The sequence below is a fragment of the Callithrix jacchus genome, chromosome 18, assembly GCF_049354715.1.
Source record: "Callithrix jacchus isolate 240 chromosome 18, calJac240_pri, whole genome shotgun sequence".
NCBI lineage: Eukaryota > Metazoa > Chordata > Mammalia > Primates > Cebidae > Callithrix > Callithrix jacchus.
Window position 1 is genome coordinate 36,244,491 of NC_133519.1, and position 26,087 is coordinate 36,270,577.

Here is a 26,087-nt window from a genome sequence, read left to right on the forward strand (position 1 = left end):
CGATTGGTGGGTTGGGATTTAAATAGAATGCAGTAATAAACACTTATTTTGTGTAAGTTATCACCCCTTATGCTGTGTCAATAGAGAATACTGAAGACAGGTGGTCTCTGCTCTCAAGGTCATTATACATAGGAAGCCCGAGTTCACACAGTGCTAAGTGCAGAATTGGGGATGGAGATCCAGCTCCTGAGTCCATACCAATCTCTTAAGCATTGCACCAAACAAACTGGGGGGTAAATGGTGATTAGAGTCACATGCAATTCACAGTGGAAGTGCAGACGTAAAAACAGGTCTGGTTGGGGGTTTAGAGACAGCTAGTTTTATGGGTGGGGGTTTGATCTGTTTTTTTTTTTTGAGATGGAGTTTCGCTCTTGTTACCCAGGCTGGAGTGCAATGGTGCGATCTCGGCTCACTGCAACCTCCGCCTCCTGGGTTCAAGCAATTCTCCTGCCTCAGCCTCCTGAGTAGCTGGGATTACAGGCACACGCCACCATGCCCAGCTAATTTTTTGTATTTTTAGTAGAGACGGGGTTTCACCATGTTGACCAGGATGGTCTTGATCTCTTGACCTCGTGATCCACCCACCTTGGCCTCCCAAAGTGCTGGGATTACAGGCTTGAGCCACCGCGCCTGGCCTTGATCTGAGTCTTGAACATGAGTATAATTTGATCTGAGTAGAGCAAAAAGGAAAACTTGGAGTGGGTCTTGGGGCCTGGGTTGAGCCAACTCTCTCTTCTCTCCCTTTCCCAGGCCTGAGTGCAGGACATGCTTGTGTACACGTGGCTGTTCTGTTTAGTACTTTGTGACAAACAGCAGCTCATAGTGCACAGGGCATGGACTTTCACATGGGTCCAGCAGTTGCTCTGCTCTTACCGACTGTGTGATTATGAGCTGGTGACTTAATCTCTCCATGCCTTAAGAGAATGATGGTAACAATGACCACCTGATGTTGTTGCCCGCATCAGCCCAGGGGGAAATGCATATAAAGCTGGGCATAATTCTGGGCACTTGGGATGGACCCAGTAAGTGGTGGCCACTTCTATATGGCCAGGCTTATATGATGAACCCTTGGTTGTGCTGCTAAATATTTATATTTCCTGTAAAGGAAAGAACATGGACTTTGGGAGGCTGTGCTACTTACCAGTCGGGTGACCTCAGTCAGTTGTTTAACCTGTTCAGGCCTCAAATTTTCGTGGTAAAATAATATCAGTATTACAGGATTGCTGTGATAACTATGAGATGGAGTGTGAAGATGGACCATGGACACAGTCCATTAATGTTAGCTCTTAGCATTCCCTTATATTTTTCTCCATTTGATTAATATTAACCTTAACTTCCACTTAAATTGTTTGATCTTAAGGAAGATCTTAAATCTTGTATTTCTTGTATCTATCCCTCCAGCACTTAGTTTGGGGACATAATAGGTACTTATTAAACACAAGTTGGCTTACTTTTGGTGCAGGCTTTCTTGGTATTTAGATGCATCCAACAGTATTTCTAGATTTTGTTCTACCCCATCCTGCTGAGCTCAAGGAGTCATCCTTGGGCTGGTGAAGTGGGAAGGGACCAACCTGTGAACTGGCCACCAGAGATTTTATTCATTTTACTAGTAGGTTTCAATGTCTATGACAGCTCCAAGGTAGTGGGATGGGGAGGGCATGAGAGGAAGCAGGGAGCCTGGGGGAGGCACATAAGATGGTTGTCTCAGGCAACTAAATAAGCTTAGGGAACTCCTGGGATGCGGTCTTCTGGGTTTGAAAAATCAGCCTGCTGACTTCCACCCTAGTCCCAGCCTCATCCTCATCCTCTTCACTCGACTTGCGGCGGGTGTTCTGGTAGAGCACAGCACACACACCTGTGAGCCAGGCAGCCACAGTTCCTGCGGCGAAGATGCAGAAGCCGATGAGCAGCAGGAAGATGTAGTCTTTGAGGTCCAGGTGCGTGATGCACATGTACCGGAGTGGGTTCCCCACTCGTGTGATGGGCCACCCTGTCAGCTCTGTGGGCTCCACACATGTGGCATTTAGATCATCTAAGAAGAAAAACACAGCAGGTAGGATGCTGAAACAGCGTGACTCCCAGAGTTCTAAGGCCAAAGGGGATCTGGAGGAGCCATCTGGACCCTCACTGCTCAAAGTGTGGTCTGTGGGCCAGCCGCATCGATATCACCTGGACCTTATTAGAAATGCAGACTCTCAGGACCCACCTGTGACCTCCTGAATCCGAATCTGCATCTCAACAAGGCTTTCAGGGTATCTGTTGCACGTTAGAATTTGAGAAGTACTGGGCCTGGACTGTTCCTTGTCCCCAAGCTTTGCGGCATTCAGGCCATGAAAATGCTTCTTAAGGATCCTCAAGGAAGGTGAGGCCACAACAGGGCCGGGGAGGTTGGAAGCTTAGGCAGGATTGCCACGGAGTGTTGACAGGCCCCTGTTCTTCACCAGTCACCTTCCTCTCTCCCCTCCCTAGCCTCCTTCCCAACTTTTCCTTCACCTTCTCCCTTTTTCTTTAGCAGTAGCTGAGTCCAGCTTGGCACCACTAGCATCCCCCAAGAGCCTCGCAAGCCACTGAACTCTAGGGAGAGATAAGATTCCCTTGAAATGTTTACCGTGTGTTTTACCCGCTCCCCACTATCCCCCCATGACAAGTCAGGGGAGCTCAGGGTAAAGAGGTTGCCAATAGGGAAAGCAGTTCCGCTTCTCAGTGGTGATGTCATCCATCACTGGCTGATTATGTCATCGACATGAGTCTTCAGTCATTCTTAGCAGCTGACTCAACTTCCTGGCTACTTCTCTCAGCACCTGCCCATATCTAGTGCCATGGCCTTCAGTAGATAACAGAAAGAAAAGTAGGCTCTGGAGCTAGACAGGCCAGGATTCTAATCCAGACCCTGTTACTTGCTGATTTTGTAAACTTCAGCAAAATACCGGATTCTCTCTCTGAATTCCATTTCCTCCTCTTAGCAGTGCAAAGAATGGTACTTCTCAGAGTAGTGGAGAGGACTTACCAACATAGGTAAGAAGGCAGGTGATTGTGCCTCGAGCACAGAATCCTCGGAGCCCTATCATTGGCCCTGCATTTTTCTAACTCCGTATACTCTGCCATGCTGAGGCTGAGTGCTTGTGGTGAGTCACTCAGGTGTAGGTATCTGGCACAAACTAGATCCTTGAGCTCCAGCTCAGGGCCAAGGCCAGGGCTTGAGACAACCACAAATAAAATTATGATAGCAGCCAGTATTTGCTAAGCTCTTGCTATGCACTAAGTGATTTACAAATATCTCATTTAATTCTAATAATAACCTTGAGACACATAATATTATTTTCTTACAAATAAGGAAACTGAGACTCAGGAGATCCCATAACTCGAAGGTTCTAGGTAACTGCAGGATCTAGATAGGATAGAGAAGATGGAAGACAGAACACCAGTGTGAGCTTGTTTTGCATAAGTGGGATTTGCAAACAGGAGCTATTGTGGAGAGGAGTTTCCTCTAAACTTCAGGGTAGGAACTGCCTGACTAGGGAAAACATCACTATCCTTGGTGACCCAGGATGTTAGGAAAGTCAGGATTAGTTACGGAAATCCTAATGGGGGCTGGAAGCAGCATTTAAATTAAAAGTACAGAAGTAAGTTGACTGGGGAAAAGGCACTTGGGCTTATGGGTGGCTGAAAAGAGCTGCCCTCTTCACTTGGACACCATTACCTTCCTCTTGCTTCTGTATCAGTATACCTACAGCAAAGTCATTTTGTTTTGTTCAGGAAGATGGCTTGAAGTATGTAATGCTGTTTAGGACTCACTCTCAGAACAAGTTGTAGATGCAAGAGGGGAAGCCGGTGCAGGAACTGTGTCATACCCACTGTTTGTAATAATTACAGAGGAAGGGAGAGGAAGACACCTCTCTCTAGACTGAGTAGGGGATAGTGGCCCTCAGGGCAAACCTGCCCCACCAGAGGGCCCTCAGATAGAGGTTAAGGAGTTGAGGGCTGAAGTCACAGGAACACAATTATGCCTCTGGACTTCTTTCCAGTCAGCCTGGTTTGAGGACCTCTGTGGCTTTGCCCAGGAGGCCTGAGCATGGGGCGCCAATGAGAAGGGGAAGCACCTGGGAGCTCTCCAGGAATTCTATCCAGAGAGAGCTCAGGTCACCTGCCCAAACCGTGGGAGACACATGCATCTATAAAGAAAGATGTATTTGAGAAAGGAAAACATGGGATTTGGAGGGTCTGGGATGTGTCTAGGGGGGTTTATCTCATTCTATTTTTAAAAAGATTGGGCTTTCAAATTGCAGCTTGGGCGGCAGAGATGAGACTAAACATCACACACATTTCCCCATTTTGGAGCATTAACTTTGAAAGGAGCAATTAGGCAGTGATTTTAATGCATTGTTAGGCTGCTAAGTGAGGGATGTGGGTGGCTTTGTTGGGAGGGAGGCCTGGGTTTCTCTCCCGCTGAATTCTCTCCCCCTCTTCCCAGTCGCAGTCACTGCCAAGATCTGGGCTCTCCCCTCCCAGGCTCCCTATCTCCATTGTTTCCCTTTCCCAGCTCTGGGCCATTTCACACACTTCTGCCAAATTGCCTTTCCCAAGTACAGCTCTTCTCAGGCACACTCTGGCTCAAAACCCTCCTCTGACCCCCTGTGAACTTCAGAATAGCACCCAGACCATCTGGCCTGGCATTCAGAGCCCCTCAGCATCTACCCCTTCTCTCCTCTTCCCCCCTTACTTTCAGCACTGCTGGTAACCTTTGCTCCAATCAAATTAACTGCATATTATGCCTTATTACATCTCACCCTTGCCCACATCTGTAGTTACCTTTGTTACACTGCTCTTTTTGTATCAAACACCTCATACCCCTGGTTTTGCAGGATCGTGTTCTTTCCATCTTTTAAAAATCTAGCCTAAATGTCTCTACTCCATGGATACCTTCCTCAACCACCTTGTCCTCAGAGCTCACAGGATATGTGATTGTTCCCACTTGTGAACTCATCCCTAGCATTTCCTTGTGTCATCTTAATGTACCTGTCACATTCCACCTTGCATGATGGTTATTTACAATGTGCATCCTTTCTCCCTTACTAGATGGACTTTTAGCTCTTAAAGGCATAAACCATGTCTGATCATTATTGTTCCTGTTCGTAAGAGCTAGCATTCATTGACCAAATTGGGTAATTCGTAAAAACGGGGGATTTTCTAGTATTTTTTTTTAAATTATGAGATTCTAGGTTAATCCTACTGTTCTGGTTTAATTCTATAGAAACACTCTCTGTAATTTTGATCCTTTGAAATTTCTTGATAATTTGCTATATGGCTGAATGTAAGGTCAATTTTAGTACATTTTCCATGTGCTACAAAAAAATTATACAGTAGATCCTCTAATAACGCCGCCGTTTCATTCTATGTCATTTTGTTGCAGTATTAATGAGAAAAAAAAAATATTCCCAGCCAGGGCCACTGTCTGTATGGAGCTTGTGCAGGCTCCCTGTGTCTGCATGGGTTTTCTCTGGTTTCTTCCCACATCTCAAAGATGTGCATATTAGGTGGATTGGTGTGTCTACTGACACTCACACTGAGTAAGTGTGAGTGTGTATGCGTGGCCCCCCATGCAATGGTGTCATGACCAGGACTGCCTCCCAACTTGCACCCTGAGCTCCCAAGATAGGCTTCAGCCACTCACAACCCTGAACTGAAATAATTAGGCAAATATTATCTTACTTGTTTGTATGAGTCTTTCTTAAATGTTTGTATGTTTCATATTTCATTGCTAAATATTAGAAGCATTTTAAAAATCTTTATTTAGAAGTTTGGTGATGTTTCTGTGACTAGAAATAAGCTATAGAAGCTTAAGTCTTCCTTATATCAGTTAGCCTATGGTGGAATTCGTTTTGTTATATGTCATTTGCTTAAAGTGGCAGTTACCAAGAACCTATTGATATTAAATGAGGACTTAATGTATTCTTCGTTGAGTACATTATTCTATGTATGTCAGTTAGGTTGTGGTGGTGTACTAATTTTTTATATCCTTATTGACTTTTTATTTATAAACATGTATTGTTTCTTTGTTATTATTTGACTATTTTTTTTTTTTTTTGAGACGGAGTTTCGTTCTTGTTACCCAGGCTGGAGTGCAATGGCGTGATCTCGGCTCACCGCAACCTCCGCCTCCTGGGTTCAGGCAATTCTGCCTCAGCCTCCTGAGTAGCTGGGATTACAGGCACGCACCACCATGCCCAGCTAATTTTTTGTATATTTAGTAGAGACGGGGTTTCACCATGTTGACCAGGATGGTCTCGATCTGTTGACTTCGTGATATTATTAGACTATTGTCTACTAGTCCCAGTAATTATGTAAAATTACCAGTTTTTGCTGTGTATTGGTCCACCCCATAGATTTCTCTCAAGTTTTGCTCTACAGTTTTTTTTTTTTTTTGAGATGGAGTTTCACTCTTGTGGCCCAGGCTGTAGTGCAGTGGCACGATCTCAGCTCACTGCAACCTCTGCTTCCCAGGTTCAAGTGGTTCTTCTGCCTCAGCTTCCTGAGTAGCTGAGATTACAGGAATGCACCCCATGACTGGATAATTTTTGTATTTTTAGCAGAGACAGGGTTTCGCCATGTTGGCCAGGTTGGTCTCGAACTCCTGACCTCACATGATCTACCTGCCTTGGGCTCCCAAAGTCCTGGGATTATAGGCCACTGCACCCAACCTTAGCTTTACAAATTTAAAGCCTTGTTATCAGGTGCATAAAAAGTTATAATTTTTGTATCTTCCTGGTAGAATTACCTTTATGTCATTGACCAGTATCTTTCATTATCTCTAGTAATGGTTCTTGCCTTGAAGTTTACTTTGTTTAACATTAGTATGGCTGCATTGAATTTCTTTTTGGTTAGTGTTTTTATTGTGTATCTTTTTCTGTCCGTTTACTTTTAATCTTTCTATGTTCCTATATTTAAGTCATACTTTTGTAAGCAGTATGTTTTGTTTTCCTAGCTGGGTTTTGGTTTTCATCCAAGCAAGCAAACTTTGTATTTTAATCAGCCCCATTGACATTTAATGTCATTACTGATATATTTGTAACTATATCTAGCATCTATTTTTTTTTCCATTTGTCCCTCTTATTTCATATCCTTTTTCTAACCCTTTGTTGCCTTCTTTTTTTATATATAGAAAAAAATCATTTCTCTTCTTTTTCTTTAGCTTGTTAACCATACCTTCTTTTCCAAGTCTAGTATACTGTCTTTACAGGTTTTACACCCATCTGCTGATCCTGGAGTGCCTGATATGTGTTATGTACTATATGAGATGCTTTACAAAATTAAGCTCTAAGCTCTACTCTTGATCACCCCATAGGGTAGTTTTAATTATTCCCATGCTATGGAATGAATAAACTGTACATCAATTCTTCCTTCTCTGGCTTTCTTGGTTTCCTTGCCTCTCACACAGGGGGTTAGCAAGTACTATTGTACATGCTGTGCACTCCCTTTATTTATTTTTATTTTTTATTTTTTTTTGAGACGGAGTTTTGCTCTTGTTACCCAGGCTGGAGTGCAATGGCACGATCTCGGCTCACCGCAACCTCCGCCTGCTGGGATCAGGCAATTCTCCTGCCTCAGCCTCCCGAGTAGCTGGGACTACAGCACGCACCACCATGCCCAGCTAAGTTTTTGTATTTTTAGTAGAGATGGGGTTTCACCATGTTGGCCAGGATGGTCTCAATCTCTTCACCTCGTGATCCACCCGCCTCGGCCTTCCAAAGTGCTGGGATTACAGGCGTGAGCCACCGTGCCCGGCCGAGGCTCCCTTTATTTTATAGACAGGTGACCCAGCTTTATGCCATCCCTTTCCTCAGCCTCACTCCAGTGGCCCAGGGCATTAACTACAGTGGTCATTAATGTTGTACTTCTTATTGCAAATAGTTCCTAAGGAAACATAAACCACCATCTGGTTTATTTCTGTACACAATATTATTGCTTAAAGGCAGAAAACCTCTCTGTCAGAATCAGATGCATGGAGGAACTATGCGTCTGGGACCTGGAACCACACCTATTAGTATAGAAGCCCAGGAGGCCTCCCTTTCAGAAAGTAGTCTTGAACCCTCTGGTTATAAGGGGAACTGCTTCTTTCCTTGGTCTGCAGGAGGGACTGCAGTTCTGCCTAGGGTTCTGCTGCAAGTTCCTAGGGACTTAGTGCCTCCAAAGGAGCCAGGCCATGGGCAGCCTGCACTGAGCCCCTGTGGCAGCTTGCTCAGGAACCCTCTAGACTGACTGGAGGGGGCGAGCATCTAGGCGGTGGCAATGGAAAAGAAGAGGGTTGAATCTGAAGGTGCTGCAATTACCTCTCAGTGAGTAAATATGTTCCTATCAGCTTAAGCAGTTTGTCAAGCACTTCATCAACTTCTACCCTGGACCTAGAGAAAAGCCTAATTTCCCCATTTTTTCTTATTAGGCCCCAGTCCACCCAAATATCACTAGAGGTACAGTGTTTTGCCTTCTGTTCTTTGCAAGCTAAATTATGTTTTTGTCAAGGAAGTTGATTTGCCACCTATTCATTTGTCTGACTCCACTCATTAGATTACAGATGCTATGAGGATGAGGATTTTTGTCTGTTTTGTTCATTGACATCTATCAGGATGCTGGAGCGCAGGGTGTGTTTGTTGAATGAATTGGTTGTTACTTAAACCCTTGGGCTCACTATCCTTTACATAATGGTTGGCTGTAAGAAAGGGAACCTGGGTGGTAGAAAACCACAGGTGGGTCAGCTGACCTTGGACTGCCTCAGACACTCTACACTGGGTGAGTATCAATTCCTGTGAGTCTGAGGAGGGTTCAGTGAGCTAAGTGAAGCTCCAAGGAGGCAGGAATGGATGCTTTCTCGGACCAAATGGAGGTATAAACCTTGAACTGGGAAGGGTACCTCCTCTGTCCTCTAAGACTGAAGAGAAGGAAACAAGAGAAAGAGTGTGAGGATAAACCATTGCAGACATGATATCAAAAGTTAATTAATTATTATTATTTCCAAATTGCTTTTTGACAACGGTTTGAGAGCAGAGATCCTTTTTCTGTACCCTTGTACCCTTAGTGCCTGGCACATAGTAGGTGCTCAATAAATGCATGTTGCATGCCAGGGTGAATTATTGGTCTGATCTCCCATAGCACTTTAAAAATGCTCATGTTTTTGGCCTGTTGTTTAGGACAGGTTCCCCAAATGAATTTGAAGAGATCATAATTATATATTCTGTTGTACTGTGGGTGCCCAGAGGAGATAATTCCCTAGAAGGAAACCTAGGTTGGGCAATATGGCTGCTCAAGAACACCAAAGCCAACTGGCCAGCAAGGCCCCCTTCTCAGATCCTCATGCATGAACCTATGAGAATTTCAAGTCCTGGCACTGGCTTCTACCTTTGCCTTTCTGGAGCTCCATTTACTCATTGCCCAGCTGTCATCTAATGATGGCATAAGCCAGTGGTCAGCAAACTACAACCTGTGGGCCAAATCCAGCCTGCTGTTTTGTAAACAAAGTTTTATTGGAACACAGCTTTCCCATTCTTTTACATATTTTCTAACGCTGCCTTCACCCTAATGGCAAAGTTGAGTAGGTGCAATGAAGATCCACAAAGCCTAGGATATTTACTATCGGCCTTTTATGGAAAGTGTTCGCTGACTCCTGGTCTAATCCATCCCAGGCACCATAAAATCTTAAGGATTTGTGTTATTTGGGCTTGTACAAAGTACTATTCTTATCTGATATTCATAATTTCCCCCCCTTGTATGTAGAATCTATAGATTTTTAAAGGTTAAAAATGATTCATAGACTCACGGAACATGTAGATGAGACCTTGATGTTCACCAAGTTCAACCTGATTATTCTTGTGCTTTACAGGTGTTTTAGGCTACAGAACTGGTCTTGTGTATAACTGGTTGCATATGGTCATGATTCAGAGGCAGAAAGCTTTCTTTTTCTCATAATTCCTTCCCATGTGCTTGTCAGTACCCAGAACTCAGTGGGAGATGAAACCTTTCATTTCACCAATAAAATACACTCAAAGTGTAAAGTTTTCTGAAAAAGAATCAAATGACTTAATCCTACTCAGAGGTAGCCCCCCCCTGCTACCACCTTTTGGTGGGATGAGGGGAACCAGCTATATGATGGGGCTGGGGGCTGGGACCAGGTGCTTCTTACAAGTTAAAAATGAAATTTTTTTCTAGTTTCTTCTAAGTTTGGCTTAGAGCTGGGCCTGCTTAATAACTACCTAACTGCTCAGAAAAATCCAGAGAGTAGATAGTTGTCCTCATGGAAAACAAACCATTTGTGGAACCCCAGGAGCTGAAGGGCACCACCATTCACCAGTCCACCAGTCCACCAGGAAGAAACATGGGAGTCCTGTTTGCCTCCTTTTTCACACTCCATGTTCAGATCATAAGCAAACCCTATTAGTCCTACCTTCAAAATGTGCCCTGGTTCTTACCTCTTCTCATTACCTGGATCATTGCTCTGGTCCCTGCCACTGTCCTCTTTTGCCTGAACTGTGTTGGCCTCTGAATGTGTGCCTTTGCTTTTTCCTACAATCTCTATGTGGAGACAGCAGTGGGAGTAATTTGTAATCACAGATCATGTCACTTCCCTGCTCAAAATCCTTCCATGACTTCCCATCACCCTTAGAATAAAATCAAAAGCCTCTCCATTGCTTATCTACCCTATGTGATCTGGCCTCAGTAATTTTCTATCTCATTCCTTTCCTTTCTCCTCTTCCTTCACTCTGCTCCAGCCATACTCACTTTCTAATATGTCAAACTCATTCCAGCCTAGGGCCTTTGTGTTCATTCTCCCCGTGGTCCAGAAAGACCTTCTTCGTCCCTATATAATATTAACATGGCTTCTCTCTCACTTTATTTCAGTTCTCTGCTCCAAATCACCTCTGTAGCCCCACTGAGCCTGAAGTTCCTGCCTTGTTCTCAATCTCAGGCACACTCTTCTCTTCCTCTCTCTTATTTTCCTCCATGACACTTGTCATTATTTAGCATTATGTCATGTATCAATTTATTTATTGTCTTCTTCTCCCACTAGAATGTAAATTTCACGAGAGCATGTCTGTTTCTGTTCACAGCAGTATGCCCCGTGCCTGGCCAAGGCACGGGCATCTGATTGGTACTCAGTAACTGTCAGTTAATGTATGTACTCAGATAAATGTTTGGGTTCTTTACCCCTTTGTAAATGTCATGTAGGGATAACAATGCCTGTGCCTCACCTCAGCCAAATGCTGTGATCAAACCATCTCAGCTGTTAGAAGAAAATGCATTGAAAATTACAAGGGTTTGTCTAACATGACTTTAATTCCAGTCTTAACTATGTTTTCGTTGGATGCATTAGATTTTTAGTAATTCTCTTATTTGGGTTGAGGAGAAGGCCGGATTCACCTGTGTGATCAAAAAAGCTATCATTGGCCAGCTGCAGTGGCTTAGGCCTCCTAGCACTTTGGGAGGCCAAGATGAGCGGATCACTTGAGGCCAGGAGTTCCAGACCAGCCTGGATAATATGGCAAAATCCATCTCTACTAAAAATAATAGTGTTAGCTAAACATGGTGGCACAAGAGTATAGTCCTAGCTTCTTGGGATGCTGGGGATCACCCCAGCCTGCACCACTGCATTCCAGCCTGGGTGACAGAGCAGTAGGAGTCTGTCTCCAGAAAAAAAAAAGAAAAAAGAAAAAAAAGAAAACCCCCCCACAAAAACTATCATTGCATATGGGCCATGCAGCAGGTTAGATGGTTTTTATGTTACCATCTTGGAAGCTTTAACAACCTGCTGAAGACCTCAAGAGCTCTGGGACCCCAGATTGAACTCCTTGCCTCTGCTCACCCTGTTTGTTTCTGCAAACTCACACTGCTCTACCCCTTCTCTGCATCTCACGTGAGACTCAGAATCACCACCAGGCAAAAGGGTTTGTAACAACAAAGACAGCTAGCATTAACTGAACATTTACTATGCACAGTTCTAAAATCTTCATGTGGTTTTTTTTCATTTAATTATCACAACTTGAGGTAATAGGCACTATTTTATCTGCATTTTGCAGATGAGAACCTGGCTTGCATGGAGATTGTTGCCCACAGTCAGGTAGTTGGCAAGTGACAGAGGCAGGATGAAAGCCAGGTGGCCCACATCTAGAGCCCACCTTAGTGTTGCCTGCTCAAGTAGGATGTGAGCATCTCAAGGATAATGGATAGTCACCTAGTTGATTAGTGTTATGGATGCATCATAGAAAACATTAAAATGTGTACTTCATAGGTATAAAGTTGTTCTTTGTCTTTTACCTCACTGAAAGAGAAATACAGGCACCAGGTGGTTCCCTCATTTGTATTTTTCCCCCATCATCACACTCCCCCATCTTTGCTTACCCTCACCTTCTCTGCAGTCCCAGAGGACAGAGCGGGTACCGCTCCCCTTTCAAGGATTACCTCTCCGTTTGGTTCTGGAGACCATCCATCAATTTCTGTCCCCTTGGGGATTTCATCCTTCCTGTGACTTCCCTTCTTTCCTATACCTTTGTCTTTTTTCTCTGCATCAACTCTCCATCAGCAGATAAGCACATAGTTGGATCTCTTTTCTCCTAAAAATCCTCCTTCTTCATTTGTTTTCTCTCCAACTAGCACCGTATTCCCTTCAGTCCACAGCCACTCTTTCTAGAAGAGTAGTTAACATGGTTTACTCCTTCTTATCTTTGGTGTTCAGCCCATAACCGATTGCAGATTGGTGTTCACTCCTATCATGCCAGCGGAACTGCCCAAGACATCAGGGATCTCTGGTGCTAAATCTGATGGACAGTTTTCAGTCCTTATCTCACCTCTTCCCACTTTTTGGAACCCTTTGGCTTCCATGAATTTACCCAGTTCTAATTTCCTTTGTCTGGGGGCTCCTGTTGTCTTACATGGGTTGTTCTTTCTTACTTGACCCTTTGTATTCGCTAAAGCTTCTGAACTTGGCTCTTATCATCTTTATTTGAAACTTTTTCCTAATTAATCTCATCTTCTGTTAGGTTTCCGTGATCACTAGTGAGTTGATGATCTTTAAATAATATGTATATTTTATGGCCTGTTCTGTATTCTGAATTTCAGGTCAGAACATTCAAATGCCTAGTGATTTACAGGGACCTCCCACTCAATGAGGTCAAGATGGGACTTGGCTTATCTTCTGACTTCCTCACTGCCCTCCTCCAAGGGTGTTTTTGTCAGGAAAGCCCCAACACTGTCCAAGCCAAAGTCTTGGGAGCTGCTGTTGATTTCTCCCTTTCCTTTATTTTCTGTATTCATTCATTCACTCAGGAAACACTAGTTGAGCATTTTCTCTGTGTCAGGCCTGTGCTTGTTTCTAAAGATTCGGATTTGTTCTCATAGAGCTTCCAGTCTATCAGAGAAGACAGATGTTAAATAAATACACATTTATTAATTAGAATTGTGCCAGAAGTTACACAGAGAGAACAAGAAACTATGAGAGGAACTAGTTCAGTCCCAAATCCTATTGTTTCTGCTTTCTAAATGGTTCCTTCTCCAATGTCTACACCTCTCCTCCTCACCATTGCTCTAGGTTGCCACACTGCCTGGCTTGAATGCCTACAGGAGCCTCCTTCCTAGCCCTACCTCCAGCTTGCTGGCCGCCCAAGACTTCTTAGGATATATCATGTGTTCCCCAGAAAATCATTCAAGGCCCTTCCTAGCTGGGCCCCCATCCTTTTTTCTAGCTGCATCCAGCCATTGTAGGATTACCTCAAGAATGAGGAGCTTTTCACCTTTAAAGATGAGGAAACTGAGGTTGGCTGCTTTGGCCAGACTTGCACTGCTGTTTTCCAGGGTCCTGAGTGAAGCTGAGTGACCTGAAGGGCCAGGTATAGAGATCTGGCATTTCTGAGCTTGGAGTACCCTTCGATCACCTACCTACTCTCAGGGATCCAAAGTGGCCTGAGTCAGGGAGTGTGTCAGAATCACCCAGGGGTTCCTAAATGTCCCATGCTTGCTGCTCCTATCCCTTCTTAGATTTTCTGAGTGGCTTAGGAATCACTGACTCAGCTGCACTCCTCTCAGCCCCCTCCTTGCCCTTGGAAGGCTGCTCTTCTGGCTTTCAACAGCCTTGGAAGCCTTGAAACTGCCGGCTGCCCAGCCATTTTTTTTTTTTTTTTTGGCCTTTGGTCTTTAATTTCCCTGATGGAGGACATGGGTAAGCATTGATAGTGGAATAATGTGAGGACCTGAATTCATTCTGGAAATCTAAGTTTGGGCACAGTTGTGGATGACTTTGTACTTGGTAGGTTGAAATGGGGCCATTATCCCAATACGGTAGTCTTGAATATGGGATGATATAGCCTCGTAATGAAACTAAGATGTTCTCTGCTCAAAACGCCCTCAAAATGACTTGGACCTGAAGCAGCACATGACTCAACCCATCTGCTCCCTGCAGATGGCCCTGAGTGGCTTTGTCCACTGCCTCTGCAGCACCCTTGCTCAAGCTCCTCTGATGTGTGGGCCCTACCATCAGGCTCATTTATGACTGGGGAAGGCTATAAGAGCTGACACAGAGGGGACTCTGTCCTCAAACTGCCCCACTCTTGCCCCTGGTAGCCTGTCGCTTTCTGAATTCTCACTGTTTCTGGTTGTTCCCTGTCAAATTGCAAATGCTCCCTGAGGGGATATTTCAAAACACTAGTCTTTAGCATCTCAGAGCAAATCGATTCATTTACTAACTGGAACAGCCACTAAAGGTCCAGAACACAGGTCGTTGTTCTAGGTTCCTGAAAAGTGGCCTAAGGACCCCCTGCGTGAGGAGTTGACTGAATCAGAACCCCAGGGCATGGGACATGGGACCTGGGATTCTTGTGCTCATTAGAATTTAAGAAGCACTGTTTGAGCAGGTCTGGCCTGGGAGGAATGTCTGGGACAATGAGTTCCTTGGGGCAGAGGCATTGTTTCAGTGAAGTTGAGGGTGCTTATATAGGAAAGCGAATGCAGGAGTTGGAGGCATCTGCTTCTTAATTGAACCTCCTAATTATGTGATGTAGCCCTCATCACTGGGAACCCCTCCACCTCAGCACTTGCCACTATGCACTTGCTCACCTGGGACCCTGCCTGCTGAGCGCTGCTCTCCTTTCACCTCCCGTGTGCTGATCTTTCTATTTAGGTCCATAGGCTACCAGCTAGATGAGGTCTTTGAGAATAGCTAACCCAACTCCTTTATTTTGAGGACAAGAAAAGCGACTCTTGAAGAAGGAAAGTGACTTTCCCCATATCACACAGTGGCATTTCTGGGATCAGGATAGGGCTTCCTGGCTTTCAATTCTGTCTCTTGCATCCTAGATTATCTTATTCAAGACAAAAATTATGACTTTTTTCTCTGTGCCATCCCAGCATTATAATGCAATGTTGGGCACATAATGAATATACAATAAATGTTTCAGAGTTAAATGGATCATGATGTGCTTGACAGCAAAGAAATATGATGGCATCAGAGATCAACACTGAACTTAAATATCAGGATAGCTCTGTGCTGGGCTTGTCTCTACAGCCACTTACCTGTGACTCTGGATTCTAAAGTTCCACCTTAAATATCCTATGTTAAAAGTCTACCCTGACCAGTCTGGTAGCTACTAGCCTTACGTGGCTATTTAAACGTACTGAAATAAAACAAAATAAAAAATTTAGTTCATTTGTACTAGCCAAATTTCAAGAGCTCAATGGACACATGCAGCTAGTGATTACTATATCGGACACCATATATATAGGCCATTTACCCTGTGGCAGAAACTTCTGTGTGACAGCATTAGACCAGACTTTGTGGGTGGAGGAGAACGGGATGTATGAGGCCAGGTTTTGTATGTTGTGGAGCTGTGAGTTTGAGTGAGTTTTCGAGAACATCCTGAAAGCCATTCGACCCTTGTCCCTTGAGGGAAATCAAATATCTGGGAAGAACTCAATGACCACTCTCACCTTCAAATAGCATTAATGACTGGAAAATAACAGTTCTGGCTAGGAATTAGTCCTCCTACTCACTAACCTGGGCCAAAAAGGAAATGGAATGTGTGGGGCTGTTTTCAGTCTGTATTGATCAGGACTCAGTAGAGCACCCTCGCCAGAGACACACAACAACACACCTCCATTTCTGCTGTAACTTTTGTGTTTAAAAAGTGACTATGTTGGCTGGGCGTGGTGGCTCGCGCCTGTAATCCCAGCATTTTGGGAGGCCAAGGCGGGCGGATCATGAGGTCAAGAGATCGAGACCATCCTGGCCAACATGGTGAAACCCTGTCTCTACTAAAAAAAAAAAAAAAAAAAAAAAATTAGCTGGATGTGGTGGTGTGTGCCTGTAGTCCCAGCTACTTGGGAGGCTGAGGCAGGAGACTGCTTGAACCCAGGAGGTGCAGGTTGCAGTGAGCTGAGCTTGTGTCACTGCATTTCAGCCTGAGCAAGCAAGACTCTGTCTCAAAAAAAAAAAAAAAAAGAAAAAGTGAATATGTTAACTCTTTGAGAACTGAACACTTTTTTCAGTACATCCGGTGAGTATGCCATTGGAGAGTTTCTTTTGATTCGGACCTTTGATAATAGCACCAAATCTCTTGCCAACTTGAGAAAGTCTTGATATTCTTGTTTGGTGTAGCCTTATGATGAAATAGAGTGAATGAAACACTTGGCTTCTTCCACAACCCCTCTATGGGGGGTGTCCTTAGCTAAAATGTGACAAAGGGAAGCATATGATATTGCCTTCATGTCTTTTCTTTTGAGACCTCTCTACTTCCTTCCTGCACTTCTGTTTCCTTCAAGGTTCTCCACTGCTGCAGGATTAATCTTAGCTAATCAAATTCCCAAGAATTAACTCCTCCTTCTGATCTGAGAGCTGATAAAGGCTTAGGGGCACTTGGGTTATTCTTCCCAGGAGTTCATGTATTTTTACAGGGTCTTTTTAGAGATCATGACACATATTTGGGACCCAAAAGGATGAATCTCTAGTGGCTAATTTCAGCTTAGTGGTAGATAGTGAATAGGGAGACCCTGGGCAAAAGAATTTATTGCTCAGTTATACCATGTCGGTGATGTCTGTCTCCCCAGGCCAGAGAAAGTGCCTACACATCCCTAGAATGTTGCCTACACATCCACACCTGCCTCTGGAAGTGGAGCTTGTGTTGAGGTAGAGCTTTGGTTCTAGATTCAGGTGACTCAGGGACAGGCACCCTGCTGCTGCTGGTCCAGCCCCAGGTCTCATGGCCCAGCCTGAGAGAAAGCCTTGATCTGAGCTTCTGCTTTTGTTCTCTAGGGTCTGAACCCCCATGTTCTAAACTTACCTAATAATACCCAACTTAGCCAAAATGTGCAAAGGTCTGTCCTGTCCTTCCAGGATTCTCCTTGCCCCATTTTATTAGGGATTAGAGTCCTAGAGGCAGCTGCCCACCTTCCCACATCCTGTCTATATTCCCACCTGCTTCTCTATAGTTCTGTTTCTAGACAGGGTGCATTGTCCTCTAACACCACATATGCCAAGCCTTCCTGAAGTCCACTGTTTATATGAGGGACCACTTGACTGCTTTCTGCTATTATACTCTCTTAGTATCCTGTATCTTTCCTCATCTACCAATCATTTGTTTTTTGATTGCTTATAGTGTGTCAAGCTTAAATGCTAATGGCACTTCATAAATGTTCTCATTTCATTTTATGACAGCCCTAGGGATGCTGGTTCTATTATTATCCTTGTCTTCAAGATGAGGAAATTAAAGTTCAGAGAGGTTAAGTAACTTGTCTTATATCCTACAGATAGCATCAGGGCTAGGATTATAACCTGTTGATTTTATTCTAAAATCTGAGCTCTTAACACTGGGCTCTGCTGCCTGCAGGGTGGCTGTCCTTCATTGCCTAGAGGATAAGTGGCTGTCCTAAGTGCTTGTTACTCTGGTAGGCACATGCTGGCCTCGTTTGTCCTGCCCTGTTTTGTTCTGTTACACCCAACTAAACTATGGCACAGACATATGCAGATGACCCAGAGTTACGTGAGTCACCATATGCAGCCTCAGGTTTCTTGGTTAGTTACCTACATGAGCACTTGTTTGGCACATAGTAGGTACTCATAAGTATTTAAATAGATGAATGGATGAACTCAATTGTAGCATGGAAGTCCTTTACTTCATTGTATTGCTTTTCAAGGAATATATATACATGTGCATTCTCATATTGCTCAATATTACATCACAGTGAAAACTTCCCATTGCTAAGGTTCAGTATTTCCTTGGGTCTAAAATGAACCTGTTTGTGAACTGGATTCCGTCTTATAAACAACCAGGTTGCTCAGCTTATTTCATAGAAATCTTCCTATTTCCTGAAATGTGCACATATGTAGAGAGATTCCTGGGCTCCATGCTAGAATGTGTTAAAGATCACCATTTTGATAGCAGATGTGGTATAAATAGGTGGACTTAAGTTTGAGAGTTCACCAAGAATGTTTGCCAATAGTGAAGATATTTCCACCTAGCGGAGATCATGAATCATCATAGGAGAGTCAAATGAACTCAGTATCTTTTGTTTACATGGAGGTCTTGCTACAGGGCAAGTGAAGCAGCTAATGAATTTTACTGTATGTGTGTTCAACTTTATGGGTATGCACATATCTGTTCATGTGTGTGGGCATGAATCTGTACATTTATGTATGTGTATGTAATATGTGGGTGGGCATGCAAGTAGATATGTATGTATATATGATATATATGTGTAGGTATGTAACACATGTATGTATATATATGTATATATGGTATAAATGTATTATATATGGTATATGTAATCCTTTGTTTGCATATGTGTGTGTATGTATGTATGTGTGTTTGTGTGCACATTTGTGATTGTATGTGTGTAGGGGAAGGGAGAACCAGACTGATCAGGGCCCAAATGAGAGCAAACGCTAAGGTTAGATTTACCCTTTAGGAGTTGGGGTAGACTGGGGTGAAACCTGGGTTTGCAAGGGAAGTATAGGCATATCAATGAATTTATGGTGGTTAGTGCTTATTATCCAATGAAAATGATCTGGAGTCAGTTCCAGGTGGCAGCCAGATAAAAAAATAAAGTTAAAGTTTAGATGCTGTAGCCATATTTTTGTAATACGACATATATTTATAACTAAACTCACTTAGAGGATGACAGTTACGTAATTCGAGGATTTATGAGATAGTATAGCCTTGTGGAAAAACACCTGCATTTGAAATCAACGGGTTCAAATAATTTTCCTGCCATTTATCAGCTGTGTGATTTTGGGGAGGTCAACCTATTTTCTCATTCAAGGATAGGGTTAAAAATACCAATCCTCATCTCCTCCACAGGCTGAGGGCACAAATTTCAGTGTTGGTGTGATAGATACTCTATCACATCCTCATTCTAAAGAAAGTGAGGTACCATTGTGGAAAAATGGAGGGAGGTGAATAAATTGGCAGTTGTGGGCACACATGTGGGGTCCCGCAGCAGGGGGACGAAAGCTTTGTCTACCTCACAAAACAGACTCTTCATTCATGTTGAGCTTATGAGCTTGACAAGATAAGACACTCCTTTCTGATGTCTTGGAAACTATGCAGTGAAAAAGATTTACTTTATAATTCCATTAAACTGTGGATTGAACTGAAGAGTCAAGGAGTCCAAAGTGGTCAGCCTGAAAATTCTGAGAAGATGCAACTGTTCAAGCAGAAATTTGATGAAGGGAGATGAACTGGGAGGTGAAATGGTAGGCTTAGGTGCTGGGGTGGAAGCCGAGCTATGTCACTCTTGTCAGCTGGGGTGGGAGGTCCCCCTTGCAACGTGACGGGCTCTATTCAAGAAAATGTGCATGTTTGGTGGTGAGGGCCAAGAGAAGACAACGCCCTTCCACAGGCGAATTTACAGGAGCATGGACAAGGGAGAATCCCCTTTATGGACCATATGTCATGCATGAGGATGATTAATATTGGCCCTCTTTGATAGTGCTTTCTAGAAACTATCACAGCACCAGTTTTGGAGAAAAGTAGAACACATTATCTCTGGCTCCTAGAGATGGTGTTGCAGAGAGGCAGGGCAACCTACCCGAGATAACTGCTTCTGTCTTCTAGTCCTTTTGGAAGGTGGTCTGACAAAGTTAATTCCCTTTGATTTACTCTAACAACTCAAGTTGAAATATCTGGCAGTAGGGCCAGGTGTCTAAGGCACAACATTTAAGGAGGCACTGACTCGCAATGTCTCAATCTCAGTGCACTCGCTCTCAGTGCCTCCTTAAATTTTGCCTCCTAAAAGCCCTGCTTGCCTCATCCCAGTCCAGACTCTGCCAGGAGGACTTTTTGAGACCTGCCCATTGGGAGGCCAGGAGGGCACGTTTTTCACTTGCTGTCACCACTTGGTTCTCTCTCCCCCAGTTCTTCCTGAAGTCTGTCATTCTGACCAGGATTATTCCTAGGATATTGCCACCTGGGCAGGACTTCATGGTGGAAACTTCAGGACTTTTATGAAGCCGGCTCTATGAAAACATTTTCAAAGACAAACACCCAGGGAAAGGAGAGAAGATACAGTTTTTCGATTTTCTACCAAGAGTCCAGTTTTGCTGGGTTACATCAGTGGCTCCAGGCTTTATGTGAGGAGTTATTTCTCATATTTCTGAAGCTCTGACTTTCCTGAGTAAAGTGCTATTATTGGGGGAAGAAGAATTGGAGGATAAGGACGAAACAGTAAAGTCCCTAAGATGAATAGGGAATGAGACACAGGGGCCGTGGCAGGTGGGGGAGGACAGTGGGTAGAGTGGCAGCAAGGAGCTCAGAAGTCTCCCAGATAAGAGTTGAGCATCTGTCTGTAAGACTAGAATCTCTCCGCTTAACACTGTGAGCACTGGGAACGCTTTTCCTCTGATTCATGCCATTCTCTCCTTCTATAGGGGGCTGGCATCTTTAAAACAAAGCAACTATCAAAAGCCCTGTCTTCCTTCTTCCCTCCTCCCTCGCTCACTGTCTGGGTAGCTCACATGCCCTTCCTTCCATCTGCATATTAAACTTTCCCTTCTATATATCATACTCTTTTCAATTCTCTACTGCTTACGAATGACTGAATTTACTTTTTGTCCTGGAAAAATTCAGTTGTTGAATTAAACAGATTAAAACAGTTTACCAACAGAATACAGTGTCCCCGTATTATCACTTTGCAATCAGAGTACTTCATCATTTCTACATACATCGTATATTTGATTCAACTCTGTACGTTAGGTAATATTATTGTCCCCACTTTATGGATTAGAAAACCAAGGCTAGGGAGAAATGGTGACATTTTCAAGGGTAGCCAACTGGTAAGTGCTGAGTTTGGGACTAGAACTCAGCTCTTTGAATTTCTATTGCAGAACTTTTTCTTATTGCTTCTCCAGTCAACCCAAGGGTGGGCCCTGCAGAGTAATAAGAATGCTTTCAATCAGCTTTACCCAACGTTCTCTCCCACTCTGACCATCTTTTGACTTCACCTTCTCTGGAGCCACTTCAATCACATCCTCTTGCCCACACCCAATCAAGCCCTCACCTGAGGGGTCCATATGGGACACTATTAAGAAGATGGCGAAGTCCAGGAAAGAGCAGTTGCACTTCCAGGGGTTTCCACTCAGAAACAGGGTCTTGAGAACAGGGAGGTGGTGGAAGGCATCGCTGTCCAGGGTCTGCAAGCCGGTATTTCTGAGGTCCAGGTACCTCAAAGAGGTGGTGTTGGCAAAGGTGAACTTGTGAAGCGATAACAGGTGAGGGTTGTTGGCAATGTTCAGCTGCACCAGGTTGCTGAGCACCGAGAACGTGAATGGGGAGATGGAGGTCAGGTTGTTGGAGCTGAGGTCAAGGTAGATGAGTTTGAAGACCCCGACGAAGGTGTAATCCATCACCTCTCGAATCCGGTTGTTCTGACAGTCCAAATAAGCAAGGTCACTGAGGAGTCCTAGATGCATTGCTGGCAAACTAGTGATTCTGTTCTCGTTCAGGAACAGCCTCCGGGTGTTCAGGGGTATGTCAAGGGGGTATTCGGTTAACTGTCTCCCTGTGCAGATTACTTCTTGGGCTTGACACAGACAATTATTTGGACACTTTGACCCTGATACCAGCCCCATTCCAAAGGAAAAGAGTAACCATCCGGGGCCAGGGCCTGAAGCAAGGGACATAGTAAGAAGCCACAACCACCCTCCTTCCACCTTCCTGCGGGCTCTGTCCCTCTGATCCGAAGGCTGCCGTTGGGGGGGGAGCGGGGGAGGGGCGCTGGAAAGAACTGTAACACTTTAGCTTTGTGCAAAGCAATTTTCCATTACAGGAGAACTGAACAGAAATTGAAACGCGAGGCTCACTGCCCTGCCGCCCAGCTTGGTGGCTCTGCCACTCGCTCCCAGACTGCCACTGGAAGCTTGCCCGTTTGGCAGCTTTGAAAGGTCTCACCCTTTCCCTGCGTTTGCGAGTGAAGGGGAGCCAGGGGAGAGCCACATGACAATGAGGTGGCCAGTTGACACCTTTGTGATGTCAGCAGCCTCAGGAGACTGTCTGGCTGAGGGAAAGAGATTCCTCTCTCCTTCTGGAGATGTGTGGGGGTGTTTTGTGTATCTTGGTAAGCCCGCTGGAGCTCCCTGGGGAACGTTGGGGCCTCATGGGTAGGGGCCTGCAGCATGCGTGTGTCGAGGACCAGGCTGGGTTCAGTGTGTGGATGTGTATGGTATCTGTACCCTCTCCCCATGGAGCTGTAGTAGAAGATTAGGTGACACTGGACCCCCTAATCTGCAGGCCATAGAGGGAACATGGGACATCTCCAGGCCAACTCCTTTTCTTACTGATGAGCACAGCTTGAGGTCAGTTCTCAGCGTGGGTCTTTTCTTGGGTATTAATTTGAATGGGTGCCAGTTTTTCAGTGTTGTCAGGAGAAGATGGGAAAGGGGGTGCTTCCTTTGAAGTGAGGCAAAGGAAATTCCTCTGATAAAGTGGTACTCTTTTAAGACTTTATTCCTAGGATGTATACATCTCTCTCTCTGCATTTGTAACATATATATGTGTATTTTATTAAAAAACTTTTTGAACAAGTATAAGTTACTCCTCCTAACACAAAACCCAAATGTATATTTAAAAAAATCTGAGTGCAACAATAGAACTATTTTTTTTTACCACTCGTATTCTCCCAGGACTTTTAAAACAGTGCCTTTCTAGTACTTCTAGTGTGAATTTATATTCATTAATTACTTGTCAGGTGATGGGAGTCTTTTGGAGGGAGGGATAGAAAACCTGGAAGCTGAAGAGTTGCATCAGGCAGAAATAAAACATCTGAGGAACTGAAATTTTTATTTTTGGGAAAATTGGATTTCATTTTTTAAAAGCATTCATGTATAACTGAATTGTGAATATTAATAACATATTGAAACCTACCAGTGACTGGCACCTGGTATGTAATAAATGTATAGTGAATGAACGATGTGAGAATGTCTCTGATGGTTTGCTTCCTTCTTTTGCTTCTTTGCCAAGAGAGAAATTAATAAAGTCAAATGGATTTGTGGCTGGTTAGCTAATGCTTGATTGTTTACTTACTCAGCATTCCTTGGGTGACTGGCTGTGAATTAATATGATGACTTAGGCGTGTTTACCAAATTGAAAGTGACCTTCTTTAAGTAGACATTTCAAATACTTAAAGTAATGACCCAAATGATAGCTGTACTAATTGAAGCATGACTTAATTGATAGGGCAGCCACCCTTTCCAAAACAAATTCTATTAAAAAATAAGTTCCTTCCTAGATCTTACATGATTGCTGAGGAGAGAAACCTGGCACTTAAAAGTCTAGAGAAAAGAATTAATTTCCAGAGTGGCTGCTCTGGGAGCTGTGGCGAGGGCGTGTTTTGTGGGTGGAGTGTGGCAGGGGTGGTTTGTTTGGAAGGGCTGTGTTTGTTTTCTGCTTCCGTTCGATGAGAGATGATCACTGATTCACCTGCCAAATCACCATCGACTGATTTTGCTGATGTTTCACCTTTTCTTTTCTGCCTTTCTCCCTCTTTCTGACTTTCCCTCTTTCCTTCAGTGAGCCCTGTCTTCAGGTTGCCCCATTTCATTTCCAGCCTCCTTATCTAGCTTTCTCAGGATTGTAGCCTCCGGATCGGACTTACCTCTTTGGCTGTATGGTTACAAGCGCTCTACTTAGAAATGCCTTAGGTAAATATATCATGCTAAAGGTTATTCATGGACGCTAGTCAGCTGTGCCTGACGCTGGAGTGTTACCATTTTAACAAACACTATGAGTGGTTTAACCTCAGGGAATATTCTGTTTGAGGTAGCTGTATTTTTTTGATCCTGAAGTCTGGACACTCACGGGCTTGTTTCAGCTTTGCCAGGTTAGACCTCATCTCTAAAGTGTTTACCTTTATTGAGTTCAATAAAGAATACGTAGACTCAGCAAAGGAGAAATAGAAAATGTAGCATTGCTTGAATTACCTGATTTCAGAACCTTAAAGAAATTTTGTTTTTGAAGAACAGCTTGTGAAACTATTATTTCAGAAATCCTGCATTGGGAAGTCCTAGATAGGCTGTTTGCCCTTGGTTGAAGTGCTTAATTTCTCTGGGCTTTATTTCTGTCATCTCCATATTGGGGAAATTAAGTAGATAATTTCCAAGTGTCTTTAGGGCTTCAAATTCCTTCATAACGAAAAGGTTTCAGGCACCACCCAGCAACCAGTAGAAGTATTTTGGGGCCAAGAGGAAAGCCTTCCTACTCCTTCTAATCACACTATGTAGCCCCACCTATCAGGTGGTTGCAGAAAGGGAATTCTCCCGCCCCAGTGAATGGCTCATGCAACTTCAGCTGCAGCATGGTCGCCCTTAGTGTGTGCAGCTGTTTTATTAGCCTACCCCTTTCCCTTGGGTAGCTGGTGTGCCCATCCTTCCAGGAGGACAGGTGGAGTATCAAGTGAGCAGTCGGAGGGGCCTCTCCTATCTCATACAACCGCGCTAGCTGACTCTGCTCTCAGGCAGGCTCCTATTTTTAGCGGTATCTGATGGAGGCACTGTCTTCCCAGCTTAATGATCCCTCTCAGGTGCCATCATGCCTCCAGACAGCTCTCTGGTGATCCAAAGGACAGGTGGGCACAGCCCCTGATGTCTTACAAGGAAGAGGCTGTGTGACACAGGGCAAAGTGAACACAATTGAGATACTGAGGCAGTATGACTTTGTGACCTCTAAAGGCCTTGACTTTCTTTCCGTAAAACAAGATAGGACATTCTCCAAAGGATTTCCCAGTTTTAAAATTCCATTAAGCTTCGGTTGTGAAGGGAGAGAACAGATGATTGAAGCATCAAAGCCCAAACAATCAAGACAGAGTCAAGTGATTACAAAGCAGACTATGAACGTTAGCTAGTAAATAGTCCACTCAGCTGCCTGGGTATGAGTGCTAAGGGGTATTTAATTTTGGCATGGAGAAAAACAGCAGAAGGAAATGCATGTGCCATTTTATTCAGTTGAATTTGCCGATGTGTTCAACTTGGGATTTACATGGGGTTAGCAATGTAGGGGCACACAAGTCAGTACTTTGGTAAACTGCTCCCCAGGCAGGGAATGTTGTGGGTTCAGGTCTAAAGAATGTCACAGTTTCAAGGACTTTGGTGTAGGAGCCACTTATAGAATCCAGTTCACTCCAGACTTTCGACACAGCCTGGGCCTTTTTCAGAAAAGTCATCTTTCAGCAGGTGTGGGGCTTCGGGACCATGGTAAGCAGATGAAAATGAACAAAAAGTTCAGCCTGAAAGTGGAAAAGTAGTTCCAAAACATGCCGGGAGGGCTGAGGTGTAAGGGCTTAATATGTATGTATCTGTCTATTCATGAGCCTTGGTTCTGTTTGCAGTGTCAGCTGCTAGAAACTATTTTTGTCTTTTCCCTTCAGGCTGCCGGAGTCTCCACTCAGGAGATCAGACCCTAACAGAGTAAAGGCCAAAAGAAACCACTCCTATTTGTTGCATTCCTCAGGGATGTCTTTGATTTCCAGGCTTTACCTGCATTCGACACTTCTGCAGGATTCATGATCTAGAGGAAGCCAAAGGGAAGCCTGTAAATCGTATACCCTTTTTAGGGGCAGAATTGGATCATGTT

General features: G+C 44.1%; 2 protein-coding genes across 12 annotated transcripts in view; one reads left to right on the forward strand and one right to left on the reverse strand.

Annotated features, from left to right (window-relative positions):
- RXRG (retinoid X receptor gamma) overlaps window positions 1-26,087 on the forward strand; it is a 195,937-nt gene that overhangs the window by 30,768 nt on the left and 139,082 nt on the right. The window lies entirely within an intron of this gene.
- On the reverse strand, window positions 1,562-22,202 carry LRRC52 (leucine rich repeat containing 52). The gene is made up of 2 exons (XM_002760441.6): window positions 21,523-22,202; window positions 1,562-2,032 (listed from the first exon to the last, which is right to left on the reverse strand). The coding sequence occupies exons 1-2, from the start codon at window positions 22,142-22,144 to the stop codon at window positions 1,713-1,715; spliced, it is 942 nt and encodes a 313-aa protein (XP_002760487.1). The 5' UTR covers window positions 22,145-22,202; the 3' UTR covers window positions 1,562-1,712.